The sequence below is a fragment of the Mustelus asterias genome, chromosome 18 (genome assembly GCF_964213995.1).
Source record: "Mustelus asterias chromosome 18, sMusAst1.hap1.1, whole genome shotgun sequence".
NCBI lineage: Eukaryota > Metazoa > Chordata > Chondrichthyes > Carcharhiniformes > Triakidae > Mustelus > Mustelus asterias.
The window spans coordinates 83,250,422-83,277,772 of record NC_135818.1 but is presented as its reverse complement, the minus strand read 5'-3'; the positions used below and the strand labels follow the sequence as shown (position 1 = coordinate 83,277,772).

General features: G+C 44.1%; 1 protein-coding gene across 1 annotated transcript in view; it reads left to right on the top strand.

Moving 5' to 3' along the window:
* The window catches only part of cep128 (centrosomal protein 128), a 323,727-nt gene that overhangs the window by 34,232 nt on the left and 262,144 nt on the right, over window positions 1-27,351 (top strand). Inside the window, exon 9 of the mRNA XM_078234447.1 lies at window positions 19,170-19,253. Within this exon, the coding sequence (XP_078090573.1) occupies window positions 19,170-19,253 (84 nt within the window). The remainder of the gene's footprint in view (window positions 1-19,169; window positions 19,254-27,351) is intronic.

Here is a 27,351-nt window from a genome sequence, read left to right as displayed (position 1 = left end):
GTTGGTTTCTTCACAGCTTGAGATGATGGCTCTTCAGCTCTTTCCAGTTTTCCTCCACACTGTTAGAATGAATTCTTTGGAGATTTTGGTGAAGGCATTGTTGGAAGTTCACAAGCGTGCTTGGCTCTTGAAGCTGCTCAACGTTGATCTATTTTCTGAGCTGTTTCTTCATCCTTCGCTGCATCTGGTGGAGTTTGATGGACATAGAGAGGGGGATGAGCTGGTGGTCTGTCCAGCAGCCATCAGCTGTGGTCATCTCTTTGGTGATGAAGGCATCCTTTTGGTCTCGGGATCGGGCAATAACTAAGTTGTTCATGTGCTAATGCTCTGAATGTAGATGTCTCCAGGAAGTTTTGAACTTGTCTTTTTGGCGGAATAGTGTGTTAGTGATGACAAGTTGGTATTCTGCGCATTTGGTGAGCAGCAGAACCCCATAGGAGTTGCAATTCACAATTCCTTCTTTCCTAATGGTTCCTTTCCAATCCTGATGTTGAAGTCCCCAAGGAGGATGATCTTAACATAGGAATGTTGGAGAGTATGGTGTCCAGCATGGAGTAGAAGCTTTCTTTGGCCTCATCACTGACATCAAGTGTTGGAATATAGGCACTCATGGCCATTGCCTGTTGTTTCTTGGCAATTTGTAGACGGGGCCATGAGGTGCTCATTGATACTGACGGACTCCAAGGGTCGGTTGACGAGTTTGTTCTTGATGGTGAATCCAATTCCATGCATCCAAGGCAGATCCTCAGGTTTTCTTCTCCAGATGAAGGTGTAACCGGCCTCCCGGATTGCCTGGATTCACTACAGTTCACCTACTGTCGCAACAGGTCCATGGCGGACGCCATCTCCCTGGCACTATACTCAACCCTGGAACACCTAGATAACAAAGACACCTATGTCAGACTCCTATTAATTGACTACAGCTCAGCCTTGAACACCATTATTCTTATGAAACTCATCTCCAAACTCCGTGGCCTGGGGCTCGGTTCCTCCCTCTGACTGGTTCCTAGGCTTCCTAACCCACAGACTGCAATCGGTAAGGATAGGCAACATCTCCACCATCATCCTCAACACCAGTGCTCCACAAGGCAGTCCTCAGCCTTTTGCTGTACTCCTTATACATCTATGACTGTGTGAACAAATTCCCCTCCAACTCGATTTTCAAATTTGCTGATAGCACCACCATAGTGGGTTGGATCTCAAACAGTGATGAGACTGAGTACAGGAAAGAGATAGAAAATCTGGTGAACTGGTGTGATGACAATAATCTCTCCCTCAATGTCAACAAAACAAAGGAGATAGTCATCGACTTCAGGAAGCTTAGTGGAGGACATGCCCCTGTCTACATCAATGGGGATGAAGTAGAAATGATTGAGAGCTTGAAGTTTTTAGGTGTCCAGATCACCAACAGCCTGTCCTGGTCCCTTCACATTGACACTGTAGTTAAGAAAGCCCACCAATGCCTCTACTTTCTCAGGCAACTAAGGAAATTTGGGATGTCTGCTGCAGCTCTCACCAACTTTTACAGATGCACCATAGAAAGCATTCTTTTTGGTTGTATCATCGCTTGTTATGGCTCCTGCTCTGTCCAAGACCGTAAGAAACTACAAAGGGTCGTGAACAAAGCCCAGTTCATCATTCAAACCAGCCTCCCATCCATTGACTCTGTCTACACTTCCCGCTGCCTTGGAAAAGCAGCCAGCATAATCATGGACCCCACGCATCCCGGACATTCTCTCTCCCACCTTTTTCCATTGGGAAAAAGATACAAAAGTCTCAGGACACATACCAACCGACTCAAGAACAGCTTCTCTGCTGCCATCAGATTTTTGAATGGACCTACCTTGCATTAAGTTGATCTTTCTTTACACCCTAGCTATGACTAGCGATTCTCCCCCAAAAAATGTTGAATTTGTGTAAAAACTGGAGTAAATCCTGCTGTTTTTTTTCAGCAGGAGTTTCAAAATGAATCTCCCAGAGTCTGTGCACTGCACTCACGTGATTCACTCCGGAAACCAGTGGGTGGGACCTATTCCTGCTGGAGTGGCCGGTAGCATAGCGCTGAGCGGGCCACTGCGCATGTGCTGATCTGTCGGTGCTGAGAGTACGCAGTGGCCCCTGTCTGCTGGCCTCCTGACCGCTGGCCAGCTCGATTGCTGGGCCCCCTGAACATGCCTGGGCCAGCCGTGACCCCCCCCCCCCCCTTGCTGTCACTCAGACCTTCCCTCCATCATAATGTCAGAAGTGCTGATGTTTGCTGACTGCACAATGCTCAGCACCATACACAACCCCTCAGATACTGAAGCAGCCCATGTCCCAATGCTGCAAACCCTGGACAGTATCCAGGCTTGGGCTGACAATTGGCAAGTACCATTCTTGGCACACAAATATCAGGCAATGACCAGCTCCAACAAGAGAGAATCTAACCATCGTCTCTTTACACTCTGTGGCATTACCATCGCTGAATCGCCCACTATCAACATTGCAGGGGTTACCATTGACCAGAAACTGAACTGGACTAGCCATATAAATACTGTGGCTACAAGAGCAGGTCAGAGGCTATGAGATCTTTGACAGAGGCTGCGAATCCTACGGTGAGCAACTCGCCTCCTGACTTCCAAAAGTCTGTCCAACGTCTATAAAGCACAAGCCAGGAGTGTGATGGAATGCTCTCTACAATACTGACAAAGCTCGTCACCATCCAGGACAAAGCAGCCTGCTTGATTGGTACCCCGTTCACAAACATTCACTCCCTCCATCACTGACAAACAGTGGCAGCCATGTGTACCATCTTCAAGATGCATTGTAGGAACTCACCAAAACTCCTTAGGGAGCATCTTCCAACATAACCAGTACCATCTAAAAGGACAAAGGCAGCTCACGCGTGGGAGCACCGCTACCTGGGTCTTCCTCTCTAAGTCACTCACCATCCTGGCTTGGAAATATGTTGCCATTTCTTCACTGTCACTAACTAGGTCAAAACCCTGACACACACTCCCTCGCAGCACTGTGGGTGTCCCTACATCACAGGGACTGTAGCAGATCCGGAAGGCAGCCCATCACCTCCTTTTCAAAAACAATTAGGAACGGGTAATAAATACTGGCCTAGCCTACAATGCCCACATCCTGTTAATGAATTTTTAAAAACCTACACTTAGAGGGAGTTAATACTTTAGTCAGAAGAGTCCTGAAGAAGTTTGACTGCACTTTACACAACTCCTCAGACACTAAAGCAGCTCTGTCCCAATGCAGCAAAACCTGGACAGTATCCAGGCTTGGGCTGACAATTGGCAAGTACCATTCTTGGCACACAAATATCAGGCAATGACCAGCTCCAACAAGAGAGAATCTAACCATCGTCTCTTTACACTCAATGGCATTACCATCGCTGAATCTCCCACTATCAACATTGCAGGGGTTACCATTGACCAGAAACTGAACTGGACTAGCCATATAAATACCTTTTTTTTAATCAAACATTTCTGTTCCCCTTTCAGCTGCAGTGGGTTTATAAAGCTGTTTCCAATGGCTTGAGAGCTGGGTGTGTAAAAATGGAACGGAAGAAGAACAGCTGCCCTTAAAGAGAGAGTGTCATGGGTCACTTGCCCTGTGGGTTGACGGAAATTCCTATTACACAAGAAATGACTTTGGAAAGAATGAGGAAAGGCCGGTGTTAGAGCAGCTAATGTAATCTTGAATCATAAATTGCTTTGTAAAAGATTACTGGGGAGGCGATGGCCTAGTGGTATCGCTAAGACTATTAATCCAGAAACTCAGCTAATGTTCTGGGGACCCGGGTTCGAATCTCGCCATGGCAGCTGGTAGAATTTGAATTCAATAAAAATGATCTGAAATTAAGAATCTACTGATGACTATGAAACCATTATCAATTATCGGAAAAACCCATCTGGTTCACTAATATCCTTTAGGGAAGGGAATCTGCCGTCCTTACCCGGTCTGGCCTACATTTGACTCCAGAGCCACAGCAATGTGGTTGACTCTCAACTGCCCTCTGAAATGGCCCAGCGAGACACTCAGTTCAAGGGCAGTTAGGGATGGGCAATAAATGCTGACCCAACCAGCGACACCCATGTCTCATGAATGAATAGAAAGAACATAGTTATGGGACACTGTGATTTTGAATTAATAAACTGGGAAATGGTGAACCAATTTCTGAGCTGAAGGGGTGAGTTTGAAAAAGAATGAATTCTGCAAATAACTTAAATGTCAGCAGAATAATGAACCCATTGACTGCAAATGTCATGAATGTAAGCAGTGATTCTCTTTGCTTTGAAAATGTTATCTCTTTAGCTTTCAGTAATTCACACTAAGACCAATAAATGGCCAGGAGAGTGAGTCAAAACTTGTTTTTTTTTATTTATGAAGCTGCAAACCCCTTTCCTTTGCTTAGGGCCTTGTCTGTGCTCCATGATGTCCTTGAATAAGATTAACGTATACACAAAACACCTGAGGAATTACTCCGGCAAGCTTTGCACACAGCTCCTCCAGCCAGTGGCAGAGTTCTCTCAGATAATGTTGTCACTGGAAACACAGAGACAGGAGGAGTTTGGTTAGTCCTTTGAGGCTGTGCTGCCATTCATTTAGATGATGGCTGATCCAAATCTTAACTCTATCGACCTGTCTTTGTTCTGTGATCCTCAATACACTTGCTGAACGTGGATCCATTAGTTTTTTATTAGTGTCACAAGTAGGCTAGTAACACTGCAATGAAGTTACTGTGAAAATCTATAGTCACCACACTCTGGCACCTGTTCGGGTACACTGAGGGAGAATTTAGCACGGCCAATGCACCTAACCAGCACGTCTTTTGGACTGTGGGGGGGAAACCAGAGCACCTGGAGGAACCCCATGCAGACACGGAGAACGTGCAGACTCCACCCAAGCTGGGAATCGAACCCGGGTCCCTGGTGCTGAGAGACGGCAGTGCTAACCACTGTGCCACCGTGCCGCCCTATTAGAAGCATGAGAGACTTCAGTTACGTGGAGAGACTGAAAGCCGGAGGCTAAGGGAAGGATGTAATTAGAGATTTCACAATCATGATGTTATTGATAGAGTCAATCGGGGGAAACTGTTCCCAGTGGCAGAGGAGTTGGTGACTAAAGGGCACAGATTTAAGGTGATTGTCAAAAAAAACCAGAGGTAAGATTTCTAAAAGAAGTGATAGGTGCACATTAATCTTAGCTTTGAAATGTTCAATTCTACCCTCCATCTTGATGAGACAAAAATGAGGCTGTTCACTCCTCCAGGGGTGCCATTGTCTCTGTTGGGGTCTCTGTTAGACTTTGCATCTTCATGGAATGGAATGTGACTTTACAGGTGCAAATTAGCAGCTTACTTCAAGACAATGTAGTTTGTTTAGCAAAAGTGTTTTTCTTTTTGTAGAAAAGGCTCAATATGATCAGCTGACGAAAGTACAACTTAATATTCTGTAGATCAAACCTTTGTAAAAACTGGTATACTTATCCGTTGGAAGCATGCACACTGGTACATTTCCTTCTCCAATTATATGAAGCTATCCAGTAAACCTGCCTCTCAAAAGGATTCCACATGGTCATCACACCTGAGGCATGAACCACGTTGTCTTCAGAGGCTGGCCTGTTTCCATCAAAAATGCCCCTCCCTGTGATGGAGCTAGCAAAGTTGGAACTGTTACATTTGGGCTTGCAACCCACTTCCTTTCCCAAGCCACTCAAAATGACATGAATGAGGGTGGGAATTTTGCACGCACTCATCTTTCTGCCGGCCCAATGGATTTGGGGATAAACCTGATCCTTTATCTCCCCTGATGAATAGTCCGGCTTTCCAGGCAAACCTCCAGCCGGTATCAGTATCTCCCGAGTTAGCTGAGATGGTGGTGAGGATGAGATAGCCTCAACATACTCTTGTTGTCAAAAGGTGGAGTGGTAAATAGTAGGGCACCCGATTGCTCTCCAATGACCCTGGCTCGATAGGTACACCTGATTGCAAAATGCACGTACAATTCCTCTCTATAAAGCCCGACTTGCTGGGCAGCCTACCAATCTTTCTAAAGCTCACACGTGGAAAATAACGGCTTGAACAAGATACTGAATGGTGCCGAGCACCTGTGGGACACTACTTCAACATGAATAGAATAGAACAGTATCTGCAGAAGCAGAGAAGAGAGAATCTGTGAGGATAAAATAAATATGCAGTTTGCTCAGGTCAGTAACCACAGAGGAGCTATAATCCCGATCAGTTGTTGAGTGAGAGCAAAACCATTTATTTGCTTAATCGTGATATGCAATCCTGCCTGAGATTGCAATCGTACGTAGATGTTTAATATTCTCTGGAGTAGTTGGTGCATTGCTTCACAAATGGACAAACAGCAGAGAAGGGAAAGAGGATTTCTCATTATCTGTACAAGTAGTACATGATGAAAAGAGACGGGACTGGCTGCCCGCAGTGTTTACCACAATATGCTGTCTTGAAAAACTCCATACCCAAAGGTTAGCAGACGCGAACTGAATAAATCTTGGCCTCCAGTTAGCAGATACTATTGTAGTGCTTCACCAACTGTTTGGGGTGGTGACCTTTGTGATTATGGTATTCCCAACTGTGATGAATAATTGTTGGATTTGTCGGTGAGGCATTTCTTCCCTCCTTTGTAATCTCTACAATTAGACTGATGAGAAATCGTTGTTTTTATCACTCCTCATTGTTACAAAATATGGAAGAGATGCCAGCGATTTGATTTGACTGAAAATGAGAGTTTATGATACAGTGATAGATCTGGATCCAAGCAAATCTGTGTACTTAAGAATTGAAATTGGCATTGATTATAAAGGCAATGCTCTCTTTGGTCACACAAAATGAAATTTGCTGTCTAGTTCTCTGGAAATGATGGCACGAAAATCCTTCCCCGGTAAGGAATTGGATGTGAGAAAATATCACCACGGTAATACACGCAGATATAGAATAAAAGGCTGATTTAAAATTTTTGAGGGAAGCTTTAAACTGCTACTTCAAGTCAATGAGATCTGTTAAATAGTCTTAGACTTAGAACTTTGCCCATGCTGAATGGAATGTGGGCACATGAAGCACATGCTTATGTCTGTTCCCATGACTAGATTTTCCAGAACAGGTTGGCAGCTGTTGCTAGAGGATGTAGCTTGATGGGCGCCGCTCCACATCAAGCATGGCTGACTAGGAGACTCTCCTCCTGTCCTGGGTGTTTTGGAAGAATTTACTGGAAGGCCACGTTATGATTGCACCTTCCTGGGCCATCAGATCCTGGAGTGGGACTTGAACCTGGAGCACCTGGCTCAGAATGCTACCCATTGAACCACAACACGTCTTCCCTGCCGCATCTTAAATTCACAAATTCAATGGTGATGGGTGAGTTAGGATTCGGGAGGCAGTTTCAGATGAGCTCAGGTTTATGGAGTATGCAAGATGGGAAGCCTGATTCCCTTGCCATCCACTTTCCTGCCTTCAGCAACCTTATCCTCATCGTTCATCTTCAGCAACCTTACCATCCACATCATTTCAGCAACCTTGATACTGACTGACCACCACGGAGGCTGGAGTTGGTGGCTAAGGAACAAAGTTGCGGGACATGAATGAAAGTGATAGCTTTGATCCTCTTGTTCACAACTTGTGTTGTGTAAGCAAGCAACATCTGAATGAAGGTCATGAGACAGGACATTCATTACCAAGGCAAACAAGAATAACAAGACAATATAAAAATCAGGAAGTCTCGTACAGGCAACTGTAAATTTGGGTTTTAGAAGCATGTAGATTGGTGGATGAAGGTGGTAAGGAATTTCATAGTTTTGAGATTTTGACAGAATTCATTAGGTGAGATAATGTACTGGATCTTGATTCTGACAAGTTTGGATGCAGATATATGGTCGACCACTTGGTGACCTTGTTTTGAGTTTGGAAGTTACAAGAGGAAATTCACTGTCACCTCTCTCTTATCAATGATCTTGTCCAGGTTAAAGAGATTTGCTTCTCAATGTAATGTATTTTCCAATTGTCAATCATCCTTCAGCTGTGCAGGACAAACATTCAAATAATGCTTTGCGGTGTCTTTGGGTAAGAAAATAGAATCTTTGTATTCAAAGAAGGTCTCATTATATTGTGAAATCATAAAGTATTTCATACAGTTAATTTCTTTGAAGTGCAGTAACTGTTCAGTAGCATGGGATTCATTGTGTGCCTGCATCATCTGTCAACTAACAGTGAGATGAATGACCTGTTCTGTCTTTGAATGATATATGTGGGATATCTGTTTTTTGAGTACGCAGTCGCTTTGTGAACCATCTTGCCTCCATAACAGGACCTTGTGCAGTCGGCATCTTCCTTCATTCTCAGATTTAAATCTTGGCTGTCAAAGACCATTGCTCTGTGCTCAGATGGAGAACCAATCTAGTGTCATGACAACACAAGGTATTTGCAATCAAGTTTAATACTCCTGAGTTAAACCTTTAGTTATCTCCTTCCAGCTTTTCAACTGTTGAGCTGAGGGTATGGCTCACATTTTATAAATTCTGAGTTTCATTATTGAAGCAATGCCAAAATGTAATAAAGGTAACCTTTGAGCCAATAAATCTGTTTTTTACCATGCTTGATATATTAAGAAGTCTCTGCGCCTTGACAGGTGCTTACAGTAACACTGCTGGTCTTAGCTGTTAAGTATTGATCAGTGGTCGGAAAGTATGTTAGCTGCAATTGAAAGCCATTAAAGTTTAAACATAAGAACTGTCGACTGTTGTTAGATCACATTTTATTGTTAATGGATATAGCGCTGTGAAGACCAAGTTAGACAAGGACATCTGTGCTGGATGTCAAATATGCACAGTTGGTGGATGCGTCCTGGCTCTCTACCTGAGTACCCCCGCCCACCCTGCCGAGGTGTGGGGGCCAACACGAGAACTTTTCTCTTTTCCCCCTCTCTTTCTTTCTTTCTTTCTCTCTCCTTCGCTGTCTGTTTCTCTTTTCTCCGCTCGCTGGTTTATAGCCTGGGCTGCTTGGGCGCTCAGTTGGTTTTCCAGTGGTGTTGCTCTGCCTTTTTGTTTTTATACTATCACCATCAGTATCGGTGCAATTAGACCGGACTTGGGTGGGGTGGATGCCAGGGGCTTGTTTGTTTGCTATGTAAAATATAAGAAAATGTTCAATAAACAAAATATGCACAGTGTTTTGAAACTGTGGCGTGTGCGCGCGCGTGATGCACAGCGGGTCAAGAATAATCAGTCATTTTAGCTGCTATATAGCAAGTGTTTCTATGTGTGTGTGTGTAAATACAGGTATGCAGCCACTGTTGTGGTTATTCAGCTCCCATTGGATTGGAAATGGGCAGGGCCCACCAACACTTGGTCACTAAACAACGTAACTTTTATCATGAGAGTTTGGGATTTTTTGCGTACTTTGGGAATTGGAATCTACGATTTCATCCAGTTTCAGCAACACCAATAAACTTTAGGGGAATGGACAAGGCATTGATGCGCCTTTATTGTTTTCTACGCGATGTGTATGGTAGTAAGAAGAATGGTGGTCCTTTTGGTCTCTTTGTGGTCCACACACCATCCTGACTTGGAAATATATTGCTGATTTTTCACTGTCTCTGGGTCAATATCCCGAAACTCCCTTCCTAACAGCAACGTGGATGTACGGACACAACACAGACTGCAACGGTTCAAAAAGGCGGCTCACTACCACTTGCTCAAGGACCTTAAGGGATTGACCATAAATACTGGCCTAGCCAGCGGCGCGCATATCCCATGAACAAATCTTTAAAAAATAATTGCAGTATCATAAAATCTTACAGCACAGAGGATATCACTTGACCTACTGTGGCTCTGCTGGCTTTTTGAAAGAGCTATCCAGCTAACTCCACTGCTCATGCTGCATTAGAAATGTGCTTAGAACATAGAACATAGAACAGTACAGCACAGAACAGGCCCTTTGGCCCACGATGTTGTGCCGAGCTTCCACCACCTTTCAGACAATTCCAGATCATAACTCATTGCATTTATTTAAAATAGATTCTCCTCATCTACTCTTTGGCCCTTGACAAAAATTACCTTAAATCTCTGTCCTCCACTTACTGAAATGTTGGTAACAGTTTCTCCTTATTTGCTATTCAAATCCTAGTGAATTTCTTTATTAAAATTTTCACTTAACATTTCCTGCCCTACGGAGAACAATCCCAGCTTCTTTGCATAAGGTAGGACTGAAGCATTTGCAACTCTGTTCAGCCAAAAATGCTGTGTAGATGATCCATCTCGGCTTCCTCCTGAAGTCCCAAGCATCACAGACACACCAGACTTCAGCCAATTCAATTAACTCTGCATGGTATCAGTGAACGGGTGAAAGCACTGGATACCGTAAAGACTATAGGTTTGGGCAACTCCCATCTGTAGTACTAAAGATTTGTACTCTAGAACTAACCAAGCTGTCCCAGTACAATCACAACATTGGCATCTACCTAACGAGGTGGAAAATTGCCTAAGTATATCCTGTCCACAGAAAATGCAATCAGACCAATTATCCCACCATTCTGCTCTTGATCATCAGCCAAGTGTTGGAAGATGTCATCGGCAGTACTATTAAGTGGCACGTACTCAGCAATAACCTCATTGTTGCTTAGTTTGGGTTCTGTGAGGGCCACTTGGCTCCAGGCTTCACTAAAGCCTTGGTCCAAATGTGGATCAAAGAGCTGAATTCCAGAGATGAGGTGAGAATGCCAGTCCATGACATCAAGGCAGAATTTGACTTGTGTATGGCATCAAGGAGGTCCAGCAAATCTGGAGTCAATGGGAATTGGAGAACATTCCTTCACAATCACCTCAGTCCCAAGATATTGCTGCAGGAGTTCCTTGGTAGTGTCCTGGAACCTACCAACTTCAGCTGCTTTATCAATTATCTGACCATATAAGGTCATAAGTTCATTGATGATTGCACAAAATGTTCAGCGCCATTTGCAACTCCTCAATTATTGAATTAGTCTGTTCTGGCATGCAGTAAGACCTGGACAAAATTCAGGCTTGGGCTGAGAAGTGGCCACTAATATTCATGTGAGACAAGTGCCAGGCAATGATCATCTTTAACAAGTGAGAATCTAACCATGTTTGACATTCAGTGACATTACCATTGCTAAAATCCTCCACCATCAACATCCTGGGGAGGGGTTAACCATTGACCAGAAACTGAACTGGATCAGTCATCTAAATACTGTGGCTACAAGAGCAGGTCAGAGGTTGGGAATTCTTTAGTGAGTAATTCACCTCCTCACTCCCAAAGCCTGTCCACCATCTACAAGGCACAAGTCAGGAGTGTGATGGAATATTCTTCACTTGCCTGAATGAATGCAGCTGCAACAACACTCGTAACTTGACAGCATCCAAGCCAAACAGCCCACTTGATCTGAATACCATCCACCACCTTAAACATTCATTCTGTCCACAACTGGTGCACAGTTGCTCCAGTATGTACCATCTACATGATGCACCGCAGCAACTCACCAGGGCTTTTTCAACAGCACATCCCAAGTCTCCAACCTATGCCATCTAGAGAGACAAGTGTGGCAGGCTCATGGAAAGACTACCGTAGACACGTTTCCCTCCAAGGCATACGGCATCCTGACTTGGGAATTATATCATTGCTCCTTCACTGTCGCTGGTTGAAAATTCTGGAACCGCCCCACTGACAACACAGTGAGTGTTTACTGCAGCATGTGGTCTACTGCAGTTCAAGGTGATGACTCTCCACCACCTTCTCACGGGCAATTAGAGATGGATAATAAGTGCTAGCGTTGCCAGCAACATCCACAACATGAATGATTTAAAATAAAAGTCTCATTGTGAATTGGGTCCTCATCCCAACTTCCACTCTAGTAAATCACTTCCGAGCCCTCTTTAAGGTCTTGATATTCTTCCTAAAGTTGTATCTGGAGTTTCTATTTTTCTGGCATCCAATGATACAATTATAATGTTAGACCAAAAGTTGTCTTTTGGAGGTAAATGGAAATGTTTTTGAGATGTGGTAAATGATCCATATCGATACTGACATCCAAAATGCTTTTAGCTGATAGAATCATTAAGTGCCATGATATATTAGCAATCATTGCTATGTGTCTCAGAGTGCCATTAATCCTATCACTATTGCTGTAAATATCTTTGTCCTGGGTCTAGATGCTAAATAACTTCTGTGATGCTTTATACTTCACCCAGTGTAATCTTGTCACTGATCATTTTGCTTGTGACCTTAACCTGAAAAATATTTAATTCCTACCTGCCTGTCTTTTCCACTGAAGTTGATCAATGACAGCAATGCTATTAAAATGCTGTTAACGATTAAGTACAAATGAGCGTGATTTAACTTGTTTAATACCATACCCTAGATTTCCAGAACTGCAGAGAACTTTAGTGCCCATTGATGCAAGTCTTACCTTGTCTTGATTTGATTTGATATTTATTATTGTCACATGTATTAACATACAGTGAAAAGTATTGTTTCTTGCACGCTATACGGACAAAGCATATCGTTCATAGAGAAGGAAACGAGAGAGTGCAGAATGTAGTGTTACAGTCATTGCTAGGGTGTAGAGAAAGATCAACTTAGTGCGTGATAGGTCCATTTAAAAGTCTGACGGGCAGCAGGGAAGAAGCTGTTCTTGAGTCAGTTGGTCTGTGACCCCAGACTTTTGTATCTTTTCTCCGATGGAAGAAGTTGGAAGAGAGAATGTCCGGGGTGCGTGGGGTCCTTAATAATGCTGGCTGCTTTGCCGAGGCAGCGGGAAGTGTAGACAGAGTCAATGGATGGGAGGCTGGTTTGCGTGATGGATTGGGCTACATTCACGACCTTTTATAATTCCTTGTGGTAATTGTGATTGTAATGTTATTCCTCCCATTGCTAGATCCATTATTTGTATCATCAGTTATTTGTAATTTAGAAAAGCAAGGGGTTTTAATGTAAATAATACTTGTGCATGTTTCGGATGAATTTATATTCTGTTTGATCAGTAGCAGCATGATGAATTTATTTTGAAAAGTTGTCACCAATGTTTAAAGAGTGGATGTTAAACTATTTAAAAAAAAAACTGCGATAGCGTGGCAGCTGTAATGAGGACTGTTAGCTAGAAAAATTGGGCCTGGTTAATTGTTTTTTTTCTCACTGTCTTGAACAAATACTGTTTGAAATTTTTGAGGTAGATTTAATTTGATGAAAGTAGCTCAAGACTGCTTGTCAAATACATGGAAGCGTGAGGGGAAAATGTGAAAGATTATTCATCGCCTTTGTTTTGTAACTTTGGTGTATAAATTATAAATAAGTATAAACTTCAGAAAGCATACAAACTGAGATAGAAGGTCATCATCTTATCTTTTTAATATGTTGTTCTGAATTCTGAAAGCCAGCAAGGACTATTATGTTAGAAGCAAAATACTGCGGATGTTGGAATCTGAAACAGAAGCAGAGAAATGCTGGAAAATCTCAGCAGGTCTGACAGCATCTGTGGAGAGAGAATAGAGCCAATGTTTCGAGTCTAGATGACCCTTCGTCAGAGCATACTCCCAGAATTGGGGCAGGCGAGGCACGGAGAATGGAATTCTCTATTGGCCTTGGGGGGATTTTACGAGCCTCGCCCTAGCGAGGTCGTAAAATATTGGCTATTTGCTCTACTTTCTTTCCACAGATGCTGTAGTAAGAATTCTCACAACATCAGGTTAAAGTCCAACAGATTTATTTGGAATCACGAGCTTTCGGAGCGCTGCTCCTTAATCAGGTCATGATGTGGACTCACCTGATTAAGGAGTAGCGCTCCGAAAGCTCGTGATTCCAAATAAACCTGTTGGACTTTAACCTGGTGTTGTGGGGCTTCTTACTGTGCCCACCCCAGTCCAATGCCGGCATCTCCACACCATGGCTTCCACAGATGCCGTCAGACCTGCTGAGATTTTCCAGCATTTTTCTGTTTGTTTAAGGACTGTTATGTTGTGTTTTTATCTTCAGGACCTGTAAACATTCTAAATACTGACGTAGGCAGACGCAAAGGCATAGGGTCACTTCCAGAAACCATTCCTAGAAGTCAGTAGATGTTTGTAAGGTTATTGAGAGATAGGAAGCCAAGGTTGGTGGATGGAGTTCGGCGACAGATCAGCTATGATCTCGTTGAATGGAGCAGCAGGCTAAAGGGGCTGAATGGCCTATTTTTGTTCCGATGTTCCTAAGTGCAGCTTTTATCATTTGAAAATATTTCTTGGAAGAGTTATCAATCTGCTCCATCAAGCTTGACAGTTTTTCCGTAGCCAGTGGAGCCTCGCCTTCTCCCTCACTTCACAATTGACAGATGCAAGGAAATCACCATTGAGGTAAAACCCATATGCCACAGAACAGTTTTCCCAGGTGTAACCTTGGAACTGTCTGCAAACGTTGCTCCAATGCAGATGATGTCAAGAGTGGCCCACCTCACAGGGTTTTAATCTCGTCTCCCAAGGTTCCGTTCCCCTGGATTCCTAAGCGTGCACTGAAGCATCAACTTTCAAGCGTGATTGCAGATGTTTGGCCATGTTGAGCAGAGCACTACTGCTCCAGAGGTGTACCTTTGCCCCAGTGGCCTACAGCACGCAGTCACCAAGCTTCAGCTACCCTTTTCACTTAAACGCTGCTCCCTGAAGTTCTTTACTCATATGGAGCCTGTGGCCTAGTGGTGTAATCGCTAGATTATTAATCCAGAAACTCAGTTAATGTTCTGGGGACTTCGGTTCGAATCCCGAAAGGACAGATGGTGGAATTTAAATTCAATAAAAAATATCTGGAATTAAGAACCTACTGATTACCATGAAACCATTGTCGATTGTCAGAAAAACCCATCTGGTTCACTAATGTCCTTAAGGGAAGGAAATCTGCCGTCCTTACCTGGTCTGGCCTACATGTGACTCTAGAGCCATAACAATGTGGTTGACTCTCAACTGCCCTCCAAGGGCAACTAGGGATGGACAATAAATGCTGGCCAGCCAATGATGCCCGTGTGCCAAGAATGAATAAAAGAACACTGAACTGAAAATGTTTCCTGTCGCTGTCCCTCTATCTGTGGAATTCCCTGCCCAGTGAAGCAGTTGAGGCTACCTCATTGAATGTTTTTAAGGCAAGAATAGATACATTTTTGAACAGTAAAGGAATTGAGGGTTATGGTGAACGGGCGGGTAAGTGGAGCTGAGTCCGCTAAAAGATCAGCCATGATCTTATTGAATGGCGGAGCAGGCTCAAGGGGCCAGATGGCCTACTCCTGTTCCTACTTCTTATGTTCTACGGAACTATTCTTTTAGAACCTTTTCCTGTCCCTGCCTGGCACTCTTCTTGATGGCGGTCTGCTCCTGATCACCTGACCTGGGTTAGACACGCTGGGCCTGGAGAATATTTACTGCGGAACTGGGCATGTGCAGCCTGATCCCAGTCTGCGCAATCGCAAAAGTGCCAAAGTCTGTCGGAAGTTGAAGCTCCTGACCGTTGCCAAACTCTGGCCCACTCTGCGGTGCTTTCAAAGTACAGATCCACCCCACCCCCTGTCTCCCCATAATGTTCCTATCCATTACTGCTAAATACCAGGCTTCTTAGTCAAACCAGCATACGTTGCACGCCTTCTCGTCTTTAAATATTTGAAAAAATATATAATCCTTTGCTTGGGTAAATGAATGTGAAGTTAAAAAAAGTAAGGAAATCTTGCTACAATAGTAAGAGGTGGCACAGTGGTTAGCACTGCTGCCTCACAGCGTCATGGTCCCAGGTTCAATTCCGGCCTCAGACCACTGTCTGTGTGGAGTTTGCAAATTCTCCCCGTGTCTGCGTGGGTTTCCTCCGGATGCTCCGGTTTCTTCCCACAGCCCAAAGATGTGCGAGTTAGGTTGATTGGCCATACTAAATTACCCCTTAGTGTCAGGGGGATTAGCAGGGTAAATGCATGGGGTTGCGGGAATAGGGCCTGGCTGGGATTGTGCTCGGTACAGACGTGATGGGCCAAATGGCCTCCTTCTGCACTGTAGGATTCTATGACTCTCGGTAAGTATAGTTTTCATGATAATCTGCATTGGAAGCATTTCAGAGCCGGTCACTGAGCTGATTCCTGGGTTGCCGGGTGGTCTTATAAGGGAATGTTGATCACATTGGGCCTATACCGATTGGAGTTTAGAAGAACAGGAGGGGATCTTATTGAAACATAGGATTCTGAAGGGGCTTGACAGGGTAGTTGCTGAGAGGATGTTTCCCTTCATGTGGAAGTCTAGAACCAGGCGGCAGTTTAAAAATAAGGGATGTCAATTTTAAGACTGATACTTGCAGAGGGTCATTAGACATTGTTCCCTGGGGAAGCGAATGCCAAAGGAGGCTGAGTTATTCAACATATTCATGGTTGAGTTAGACGGATTTTTGATTCACAGGAGAGCCAAGAGTTATGGTGGAGCCCAGAAAATGAGTGTGTTTGCAGCCATCTTCATCTTGAGTTGCCAAGTGGATGATTCATCTCTGCCTCTTCCTGAGTTTCCCACCATCATAACTGTTAGACTTCAACCAATTTGATTCACTCCCCATGATACAATCAGGATAGGTAACAACACCACCTCCACAATCATCCTCAACACTGGTGCCCCACAAGGCTGTGTTCTCAGCCCCTTACTATACTTCTTATACACCTATGACTGTGTGGCCAAATTCCCCTCCAACTCGATTTTCAAGTTTGCTGATGACACTACCGTAGTGGGTCAGATCTCAAGCAATGACGAGACAGAGTACAGGAATGAGATAGAGAATCTGGTGAACTGGTGCGACGACAATAATCTCTCCCTCAATGCCAGCAAAACAATGGAGATTGTCACCGACTTCAGGAAGTGTAGAGGAGAACATGCCCCTGTCTACATCAATGGGGACAAAGTAGAAAGGGTCTAGAACTTCAATTTTTAGATGTCCAGATCACCAGCAGCCTGTCCTGGTCCCCCCATGCCGACACTATAGTTAAGAAAGCCCACCAACGCCTCTGATTATGAGGAGAGACTGAGCAGATTGGGTTTGTATTCGTTGGAATTTAGAAGGCTGAGGGGGGATCTTATAGAGACCTATAAGATAATGAAGGGGCTGGATAGGGTAGAAGTGGAGAGATTCTTTCCACTTTGAAAGGAAACTAGAACTAGAGGGCACAGCCTCAAAATAAAGGGGGGTCGGTTTAGGACAGAGTTGAGGAGGAACTTCTTCTCTCAGAGGGTGGTGAATCTCTGGAATTCTCTGCCCACTGAAGTGGTGGAGGCTACCTCGTTGAATATGTTTAAATCACGGATAGATGGATTCCTGATCGGTAAGGGAATTAGGAGTTATAGGGATTAGGCGGGTAAGTGGAACTGATCCACTTCAGATCAGCCATGATCTTATTGAATGGCGGGGCAGGCTCGAGGGGCTAGATGGCCTACTCCTGCTCCTATTTCTTATGTTCTTATGTTCTTACTTTCTCAGAAGACTAAGGAAATTTGTCATTTCAGCTACGACTCTCACCAACTTTTACAGATGCACCATAGAAAGCATTCTTTCTGGATGTATCACAGCTTGGTATAGCTCCTGCTCTGCCCAAGACCACAAGAAACTACAAATAGTCATGAGTGTAGCCCAATCCATCACGCAAACCAGCCTCCCATCCATTGACTCTGTCTACACTTCTCACTGCCTCGGCAAAGCAGTCAGCATAATCAAGGACCCCACGCATCCCGGACATTCTCTCTTCCACCTTCTTCCGTCAGGAAAAAGATATAAAAGTCTGAGGTCATGACTCAAGAACAGCTTCTTCCTGCTGCCATCAGACTTTTGAATGGACCTATCTCACGTTGAGTTGATCATTCTCTTCACCCTAGCTATGACTGTAACACTACATTCTACATTCTCTCGTTTCCTTCTCTATATGTACGGTATGCTTTGTATAGCACGCAAGAAACAATACTTTTCACGGTATGCTAATACATGTGACAATAAATCAAATCAAATATTGAGAAATGGCTAAAGGTACTGGGTATAGAAAAGGCTATGAACCCTGTAATATTCCAACTGCCCAGCTGAAGATGTGGTCCAGAATTAGCCGCTCCTCTAACCAAGCTGTTTCAGTACAGCTTCAACACTGAGATCTACCTTATAAATGTGGAAAATTGCCTGCATGTGAACTGCCCACAAAAAAGCAGGACAAGTTCAATCCAACCAGTTACTGCTCCATTAGTCACTGCCCATATGCAGCAAGACCTAAACAACATTCAGGCTTGGGCTGATAAATGGTGCAAAAGTTACTTGGCATTTAAGTGCCAGGCGAAAACCAACTCCTCCAGGAGAGATTCCTATCAATCCCACTGACATTAAACAGGATCATAATCACAGGATTCTCCCATTATCCACATCCTGAAGGGTTACCATTGATTACAACCTGACCAATGGTATAAATACATTGGCTACAAGAGCAGGTCTGACTCGCCTTCCGACTCCAAAGCCATTCCTTCATTTACAACATGAAAATCAGATAGGGTTTCTCCACTGTCTAAGTGCAGCTCCAACAACACTTGGGAAGCTCAACGCCATTCAGGACAAAGCAACCTGCCCCTTTAAACATTCATTCCCTTCACCACCAGTGCACTTTGGCCACCATTGACGAGCTGCACCACAACAGTTCACCAGGGCTCCTTCATCAGCACCTTCCAAATCCGGTATTTCTACTGTTTAGATGAACAAAAGCAGCAGACGGAGGGAACACCCACCAGCTATACACCATCCTGACCATATGGCTGTTCCTTCACTGTTACTGGGTCAAAATTCTGAAAACCGCTCCCTAACAGCACTGTGGGTGTACCTTCACAATGTGGGCAGCAGCGGTCCAAGAAGACAGCTCGCTACCACCTTCTCAAGGGCACTAAAGGCTGGCCTAGCCAGTGACACCCACATCCCTTGAATGAATGAAAATCCTTGAAAATCAGTGTGCCCCCCGTCTCTCCTTATGGAGACTTGTAGGATATCCGCTGTACGTACTGGTTCCGCATAGCTGTTAGAATACTTGGAAAAGAAGGCACCCTGCCTTCTTCCAAACTTTTCTTTTAAGATCCATATTCTATTTGAACTTTGCAACTTTCAATATTTAAAATATAATTTTCATTTTTTTTTAATAAAGGAGTTGAAGAAGCGTAATGGTAAAGTTAATGAAGTGGAAGAGATGAAGAGTAAACTTTCAAGATCTGAAGATGAGAAGTCCCTGGTAAGTTAATGTTTTGATTGATTATGTTGCTGTGGCCAAGCAATAGAACCAGTTTGAATTGTTTCAGGATTTTGAACTGCAAATACGATTATCTGTACATCACATAAATAGAACTGCATTAGAATTTTACAACACAAAAATAGAACTTTCGTCAAGCAAGTCTTTGCCAGTGTCTGTGCTCCATGTGAGCCTCCATCCACTCTAATTTTAATCCGATCAACATATCCTTCTATTCCTTTCTCCTTCACATAGCTCTCCATCTTCCCCTTTAATATATTATGCTATTTGCCTGAAGCGCTGTGTGATGGAGTTCCACGTTTTCACCACTCTGACTGAAGAAGATTCTCTTGAACTCCTGATTGGATTTATTAATATTTATATCCCCTAGTTTTGGATTCACTGCATGGATTTGAACGTTAATGAAAACAATGAAATGCTCTGTATGGATCACTAGGTATCCGGTGTATGGAGAGGGATAAAGAACTGGGGGATGAAGATGGTTGGCTCTACTGCACATGTCTCTGTCTGAAGGTCATGGGGTCAAGCCACTCTGCAGATAAGCTAACTTAACCCTTCAGAGTAGTACACTGTGTTTTGTTCTATGCAAGTCATGTTGCAGCTTTATAGAACCTTAGTTAGGCCGCACTTGGAATATAGTGTTCCATTCTGGTCTCCACACTACCAGAAAGATGTGGAGGCTTTGGAGAGGGTACAGAAAAGATTTACCAGGATGTTGCCTGGCATGGAGGGCATTAGCTATGAGGAGAGGTTGGAGAAACTTGGCTTGTTCTCACTGGAATGACGGAGGTTGAGGGGCGACCTGATAGAAATCTACAAGATTATGAGGGGCATGGACAGATTGGATAGTCAAAGCTTTTTCCCAGGATGGAAGAGTCAATTACTAGGGGGCATAGATTTAAGGTGCGAGGGGCAAGGTTTAAAGGAGATGTACGAGGCAAGTTTTTTACGCAGAAGGTGGTGGGTGCCTGGAACTCGCTGCCGGGGGAGGTCGTGGAAGCAGATACGATAGTGAGTTTTAAGGGGCGTCTGGACAAATACACGAATAGGATGGGAATGGAGGGATATGGTCCCCGGAAGGATAGGGGGTTTTAGTTTAGTTGGGCAGGATGGTTGGTGCAGGCTTGGAGGGCCGAAGGTCCTGTTCCTGTGCCATAATTTTCATTGTTCGTTGTTCTATTCCGGAAAGCCAATTGGTGAAGGATAGAACTGGAGCCAACCTTTAAACGTTTTCATATTTATTTAGAGTTACACATCATAAGCATATACTAACAACCTGTTTTAGTTTGTGTCTATTTATAGGGTGCTCAAATGTCCAGTTAATGCCCACCACCCGCACACAATCAATATTCAATTAACATGGTGTGAACACTGCACTGTGGAGGTGTAATCTTTTGGATCAGATGATGAACTGAGGCCCCAGATGATACTATTGGGAGAGGGGGAGTTCTGCAATGTTTATCTCATTGGTAGCATCAAAGAAAACCAATTGACTGGTCAGTTATCTTACTTGCTGTTTCTGAGACTTGGCAGCACAGATTGGTTGCTGGCTTTGTAAACGTAAATTCTTTTGTATCTTCACACGTATCCCTTTTTCACAGTAAACTTCATTGCAGTGTTAATGTAAGCCTACTTGTGCGACAATGAACAAACTTTGGGGAATAGTGGGGAAGTGTTTTTGAAGGATTAGCAGGGTGATTGTCAGCCTGCTGTGAATAATGAATGCTCCTTCATTGCCCAACAAATCCTGGGGCGAGACTTGAACCTGGAGTTTGCGGCTCAGAGGCAGGAGGGCTATCTATTAAGTCACAAGGCCTCCAAAAACATAAATAACTGCATTGCTTTAGGTGAGATGGTAGCTGTGGATTTGCCTGGAGTCCTCTGAAAGGGTATTTAAGAAAGAAAGAAGGGTGCATGTTACAGTTATAGAGGATAACTTATTAGCTGGGACTATGTGTTGTCTCCTTGAGCACAGCTTTGTTTGCCATGGGGATGGGGTGCAGATGATTTCTGAATGTCATGCAGTGATTTTTTTATTTCTGCCTCAGTTGGAGATTGCACAGTTAGGTGGTGGTGTTCAGTGGTTGGTGCTGGTTAATGTTTATAAAATGTTATTTTGATGTGAGTAAAGTTCTATATAAAAATAATGTTGATCATTGGGGTGTACCGTACAGAAGGTGAGGGATATTACCTGGCAGATTATATGCCGAAAACCAAATTGGAGAGAGGATAAGTTGTTTTCCTTTAAGTTCACTGAGGTTTTCTTATTTGAAGCTGTAAACTTGTACATTTTTAGATATTCTGCTATGAAAGAAATTCTCGGTAATTCACATTTGGTTTGTGTTAAATAAATTTCAATAATTAATTAGTTTGAATTTGATAGTGTCATTCATTCAACAAAGTTAGATTTAGATGCTGAAAACCCTGAATCATCACTTGATTTGCATTAAGAATGGAAGGTATTTTGAGAGACAGGATCTACAGGCATTTAGAGATGCAAGGACTGATTAGGGACAGTCAGCATGGTTTTGTGAGTGGAAAATCATATCTCACAAATTTGAGTTTTTTGAAGGGGTAACCAAGAAGGTAGATGAGGGCAGTGCAGTTGATGTTGTCTACATGGACTTTAGCAAGGCCTTTGACAAGGTAGGTTGTTGCAGAAGGTTAAATCTCACGGGATCCAGGGTGAGGTATCTAAATGGATACAAAATTGGCTTCTGTGTTGTAGAGAGTTGTTTTTCAAACTGGAAGCCTGTGACCAGCGGTGTGCCTCGGATTAGTGCTGGGTCCACTGCTATTTGTCATTTATATTAATGATTTGGATGAGAATATAGGAGGCATCGTTAGTAAGTTTGCAGATGACACCAAGATTGGTGGCATAGTGGACAGTGAAGAAAGTTATCTCCAATTGCAACGGGATCTTGATCAGTTGGGCCTGTGGGCTGATGAATGGCAGATGGAGTTTAATTTAGACAAATGCGAGGTGAAGCATTTTGGTAGATTGAACCAGGGCAGGACTTACTCAGTTAATGGTAGGGCATTGGGGAGAGTCACAGAACAAAGAGATCTGGGGGTACATGTTCATAGCTCCTTGAAAGTGGAATTACAGGTGGACAGAGTGGTGGAGAAGGCATTCGGCATGCTTGATTTCATTGGTCAGAACATTGAATACAGGAGTTGGGATGTCTTGTTGAAGTTGTACAAGACATTGGTAAGGCCACACTTGGAATACTGTGTGCAGTTCTGGTTACCCTATTATAGAAAGGATATTATTAAACTAGAAAGAATGCAGAAAAGATTTACTAGGATGCTCCCGCGACTTGATGGATTGAGTTATGTGGTGAGTGTCTGAAACAAGCTACCAGAGATAGTAGTAGAGGCGGGTACAATTTTATCTTTTAAAAAGCATTTAGGTAGTTACATGGATAAGATGGGTATAGAGGGATTTGGGCCAAATGCGGGCAATTGGGATTAGCTTAGGGGCTTAAAAAAAAAAAGGGCAACATGGACAAGTTGGGCTGAAGGGCCTGTTTCCATGCTGTAAACCTCTATGATTCTAAGAATAGCGTATACTGATTTGATCTTCTAAGGTAAAGTAAGAAAAAGAGATAAGTAAAAAGGGTCGAGAGCTTCACGTTTTTAGGTGTCCAGATCACCAACAACCTGTCCTGGTCCCCCAATGCTGACACTACAGTTAAGAAAGCCCATCAACGCCTCTACGTTCTCAGAAGACTAAGGAGATTTGGCATGTCAGCTACGACTCTCACCAACTTTTACAGATGCACCACAGAAAGCATTATTTCTGGTTGTATCACAGCTTGGTATGGCTCCTGCTCTGCCCAAGACTGCAAGGAACTACAAAAGGTCGTGAATGTAGCCCAATCCATCACGTAAACCAGCCTCTCATCCATTGACTCTGTCTACACTTCCCGCTGCCTCTGCAAAGCAGCCAGCATAATTAAGGACCCCACGCCTCCCCGACATTCTCTCTTCCACCTTCTTCCGTCGGGATCAAGATACAAAAGTCTGAGGTCACGTATCAACCGACTTGAGAACAGCTTCTTCCCTGCTGCTGTCAGACTTTTGAATGGACTTACCTTGCATTAAGTTGATCTTTCTCTGTACCCTAGCTATGACTGTAACACCACATTCTGCACTCTCTTGTTTCCTTCTCTATGAACAGTATGCTTAGTCTGTATAACGCGCAAGAAACAATACTTTTCACTATGTTAATACATGTGACAATAAATCAAATCAAAAGCTGGCAAGGCTGTGGAGAGGCTGTGAATGTGGGTAAGAAGTTTTGCACGGAGGTGAGAGATCAGGGGAGATTGAAAGGGCAGTGAAATCAATTTAAAGGTGGAAAGGTAAATCAAGATGGAGGTAAAAGCCATTGAAGATGTCACTCAGTGTAGAGGGTAAGGAAGAAGTGAGGATATACTGGTGGGGTTTGGGTCATGGTGGAGAATGAGAATTTTAAAGGGGAGCTGAGAGTGCGACATTACATAGGAACGTTGTCAGACTTGGGAGCAGGAGTAGGCCATTTGGCCCCTCCGAGCCTGTTCTGCCACTGTGTAGGATCATGGCAGATCAGATTGTGGACTCAACTCTACTTTCCAATCTGCCCCTAATAACCCTCGACTCCTGACTCACCCTTGAATAAATTTAATGGCCCAGCCTCCACTGCTTTCTGGGGAAGAGAATTCTAGATGCTTAACAGTCTTCTAACAGAAAATCATTCTCTTCACCTGTGTCTTAAAAGGGAGTCTCCTTATTCTTAAACAGTGCCCCCTAGTTCTCGCTCGTCTGACTAGATAGGACTAGGAGACACCCTATAATTCCACCTGATCTACCCTATAATTCCCTCCGGAATCGATTAGGTAGGAGGGTGAATAAAACAGATGAAAGAGAAGAAAATAAAAATTTGAAATTAAATTTGGCAGATCCAGTTTTAGAATTTAGTTAACTAATTTGAAATTTTTTTTCTAACTAGTGATTTGGGGGTTTCATTTGCTAATAAAGACAGGGCAACATGGTGGCGCAGTGTTTAGCACTGCTGCTTCACAGCGCCAAGGACCTGGGTTCGAATCCCGGCTTGGGTCACTGTCTGTGTGGAGTCTGCACGTTCTCCCCGTGTCTGCGTGGGTTTCCTCCGGGTGCTCCGGTTTCCTCCAACGGTCCTAAAGATGTGCTGGTTAGGTGCGTGGACCCAAACAGGCGCTGGACTGTGGCGACTAGGGGAATTTCACAGTAACTTCATTGCAGTGTTAATGTAAGCCTTACTTGTGACTAACAAATAAACTTTAAAAAGCTTTGAGATATTGATTTTCGGGAAGATGTTAGCTGTCTTTGAAAAATCCTCTCCTGAGTTCCCTTACATTTGAAGCAAGAATCACCGTCCGCTTGAAGGCAATGAAGTGTTTGTGACATTTCCCTGTAATTTTTAGATAGGGGTAAAAATAAGCCCACAAAATGTTCCCTTCTGATAGAACTTGTGGAGGATTCTTGCTGCTGAAATTAAAAACCCATGGCTGCATGTAATCTTTTTGACTCTGTTGGTCACCCTGAGAGGTTCATGACACTACAGAAGGATGCTAAATGTCTAACACTCTTAAACTTGGCAGCCTCTCATTGAAAATTTATGACACTGGAACTTTCCCTGGAGTCAATTATGCTTTAATTGATGCTTGATTTATTAATCTGTGCTAAAAATGTTAAATAGGCTTGTGGGATTTACCAGAAGTGAACTTTTCAAACTCAGATGAATAAGCAGCCTCCGTGAGCTGAAGTAAGGATTCGTAACAAACAGCACACACCAGAGTTGCTTTCGCAGTGCAAAATCAAAGACCATGGGAGCGATTCTCCCAGCACGCTGTGCAACAGGCTGAGAGGTATCAGTGGAGGCCGTTTAGCGGGCTCCCCGCTGGGTGCTGCGGGCTCCCCGCTGGGTGCTGCGGGCTCCCCGCTGGGTGCTGCGGGCTCTGCGTGTCTCCCAAACGAAGATTTGTAGCGCCATCAGCTCCACGCTGGAAATCGGCACGCAGCTGATTTCAATATTTAAATCTCGATTGGCATCCATTAGCAGGCCCGGGACTGAAGTCACCAGGCCCGTTGGTGTCTCCTTCTCTCCCTGTCTACAAAAGGGGAACAGACGGCCGACCCCACTGGAGCGTACACAGACCACTGAGCCCCCGCCCCCCCCGCCCCCCCAACCCCCGCCAGGAGGTCGTGGATAAGGAGGGTGCACCCTGAGCATTGCCAGTCTGGCCCCCTGGCACTGTCCAAGGGGCAAAGTGGCAATGCCCAAAGGGCATTTTGAAAATGCCCACTGGGCATCGGGCAGTGCTGAGGGGAAGGGGGTGGGGCCTATTGGGGGGCAGAGCTTATGGGGGTGGAGATCAGTAGGGATCCCACTGAAACTCTGTATTGGGATCGGTGGCAGAGGGAGAGAAGGGGGTCATTGGGGTTGGCCATCCAGGTGGTGGTGGGTGGAGGGGTCAGACAGATCAGGGCTGGTGAAAGGGGTGGGGGGAGGGTCGGAGGACCGGTGATGCAGGGTTACTGGTCTGGCCAACTCAATCGCTGGCCAGCTATCAGGAGGCTGGCAGTGCGGGGCTCCTGCACATCGCCGATCACCGCTATAACAGATTGGCGCATGTGCAATAGCCCGCTCAGCGCTATGATGCCGGCCTCTCCAGCGGGAATAGGCTCCGCCCCCTGATTCTCAATGTGAATCTTGCTAGTGCCCTCTGCAGTGCTTGGTGTGGGAGATTCAGTCTGAAAATCGCACTATAATTACCAGTGGGAGTTACTCCAGTTTTCACGCAAATTCGGCACTTGGGAGAATCGTCCCCCTATATTAGAAATATTATCCACACTTGTGTAATACGTAAGAAACAAGAGCAAGGCACCATACATTCCCCTGAGCTTGCTCTGCCATTCAGTAACATCTGGTTCCTGGCCTCAGCTCCACTTTACCTCCCAAGCCCAATACATATCCCTTGATTCTCTTAAGAGTCCAACACTCCATTGATCTCAGCCTTGGAGACACTCAACAGCTGAGCATCCACAACTCTTTGGGACAAAGATTTCCAGACATTCAAAGCCCTCTCTGAGTGAAGATAAGAGCATAAGAAATACAGGAGTGACATCTCTTTTACATGTTAAACAGTGACTAATTGCTGTAAATGTGAAAACTTTTGAGGCCACTCCATAGGTTTTGTAATGGATGCGACATGAATGCGTTGTCATTCACTTGTGAGTCACCAATGATTCACCCAATAATTCTACAATTCTAATGTAATTCTGTTTCTAAAGAACACATTGTACACTTTGCTGCAATCATTGATATAATTACTGTACTTAGGCACATGTATGCATCATCTTATATATAGATTGTGAAGAATGGATTCTTTGCAAATACAGACAATTAGCTTACAATTGCAGAATTATTGTGGGAACTGTAGTATGCTGGCATTATACTTAAGTAAAAAAAAGTTGTTTTCTTTGCTAATGGAGCTTTCAAGTTATGAAGCTTCCTCAATTTGTAAATGTATGTTGAATATTAAAGCAATGACACCGTGATGTTGCTTTTCTTTCACAAGTGAGCAAATCGCAATAATGTAAAATCACTAGAGGGATTATCTTTATTTTATGGCAATTGTTTCGACTGAAGTTTAAAATAATTGCCAAATAGAACTCATTGCTCTATAATTTGCTGTGGGAGTGAATCTAATGACGTCGGCCATTACTTAGACCTGTGCTTACACATTTAGATTTATTAATGTCTTGTGTGGTGATTTGTTGAAAGTTAGAATCGTAGACTCCCTACTGTGCAGAAGGAGGCCATTCGGCCCATCGAGTCTGCACCGACCACAATCCCACCCAGGCCCTATCCCCATAATCCCATACGTTTACCCTAGCTAGTCTCCCTGACACCAAGGGGCAATTTAGCATGGCCGATCCACCTAACACGCACATCTTTGGACTGTGGGAGGAAACCCATGCAGACACGGGGAGAATGTGCAAACTCCACACAGACAGTGACCCAAGCGGCAAATCGAACCCGGGTTCCTGGCGC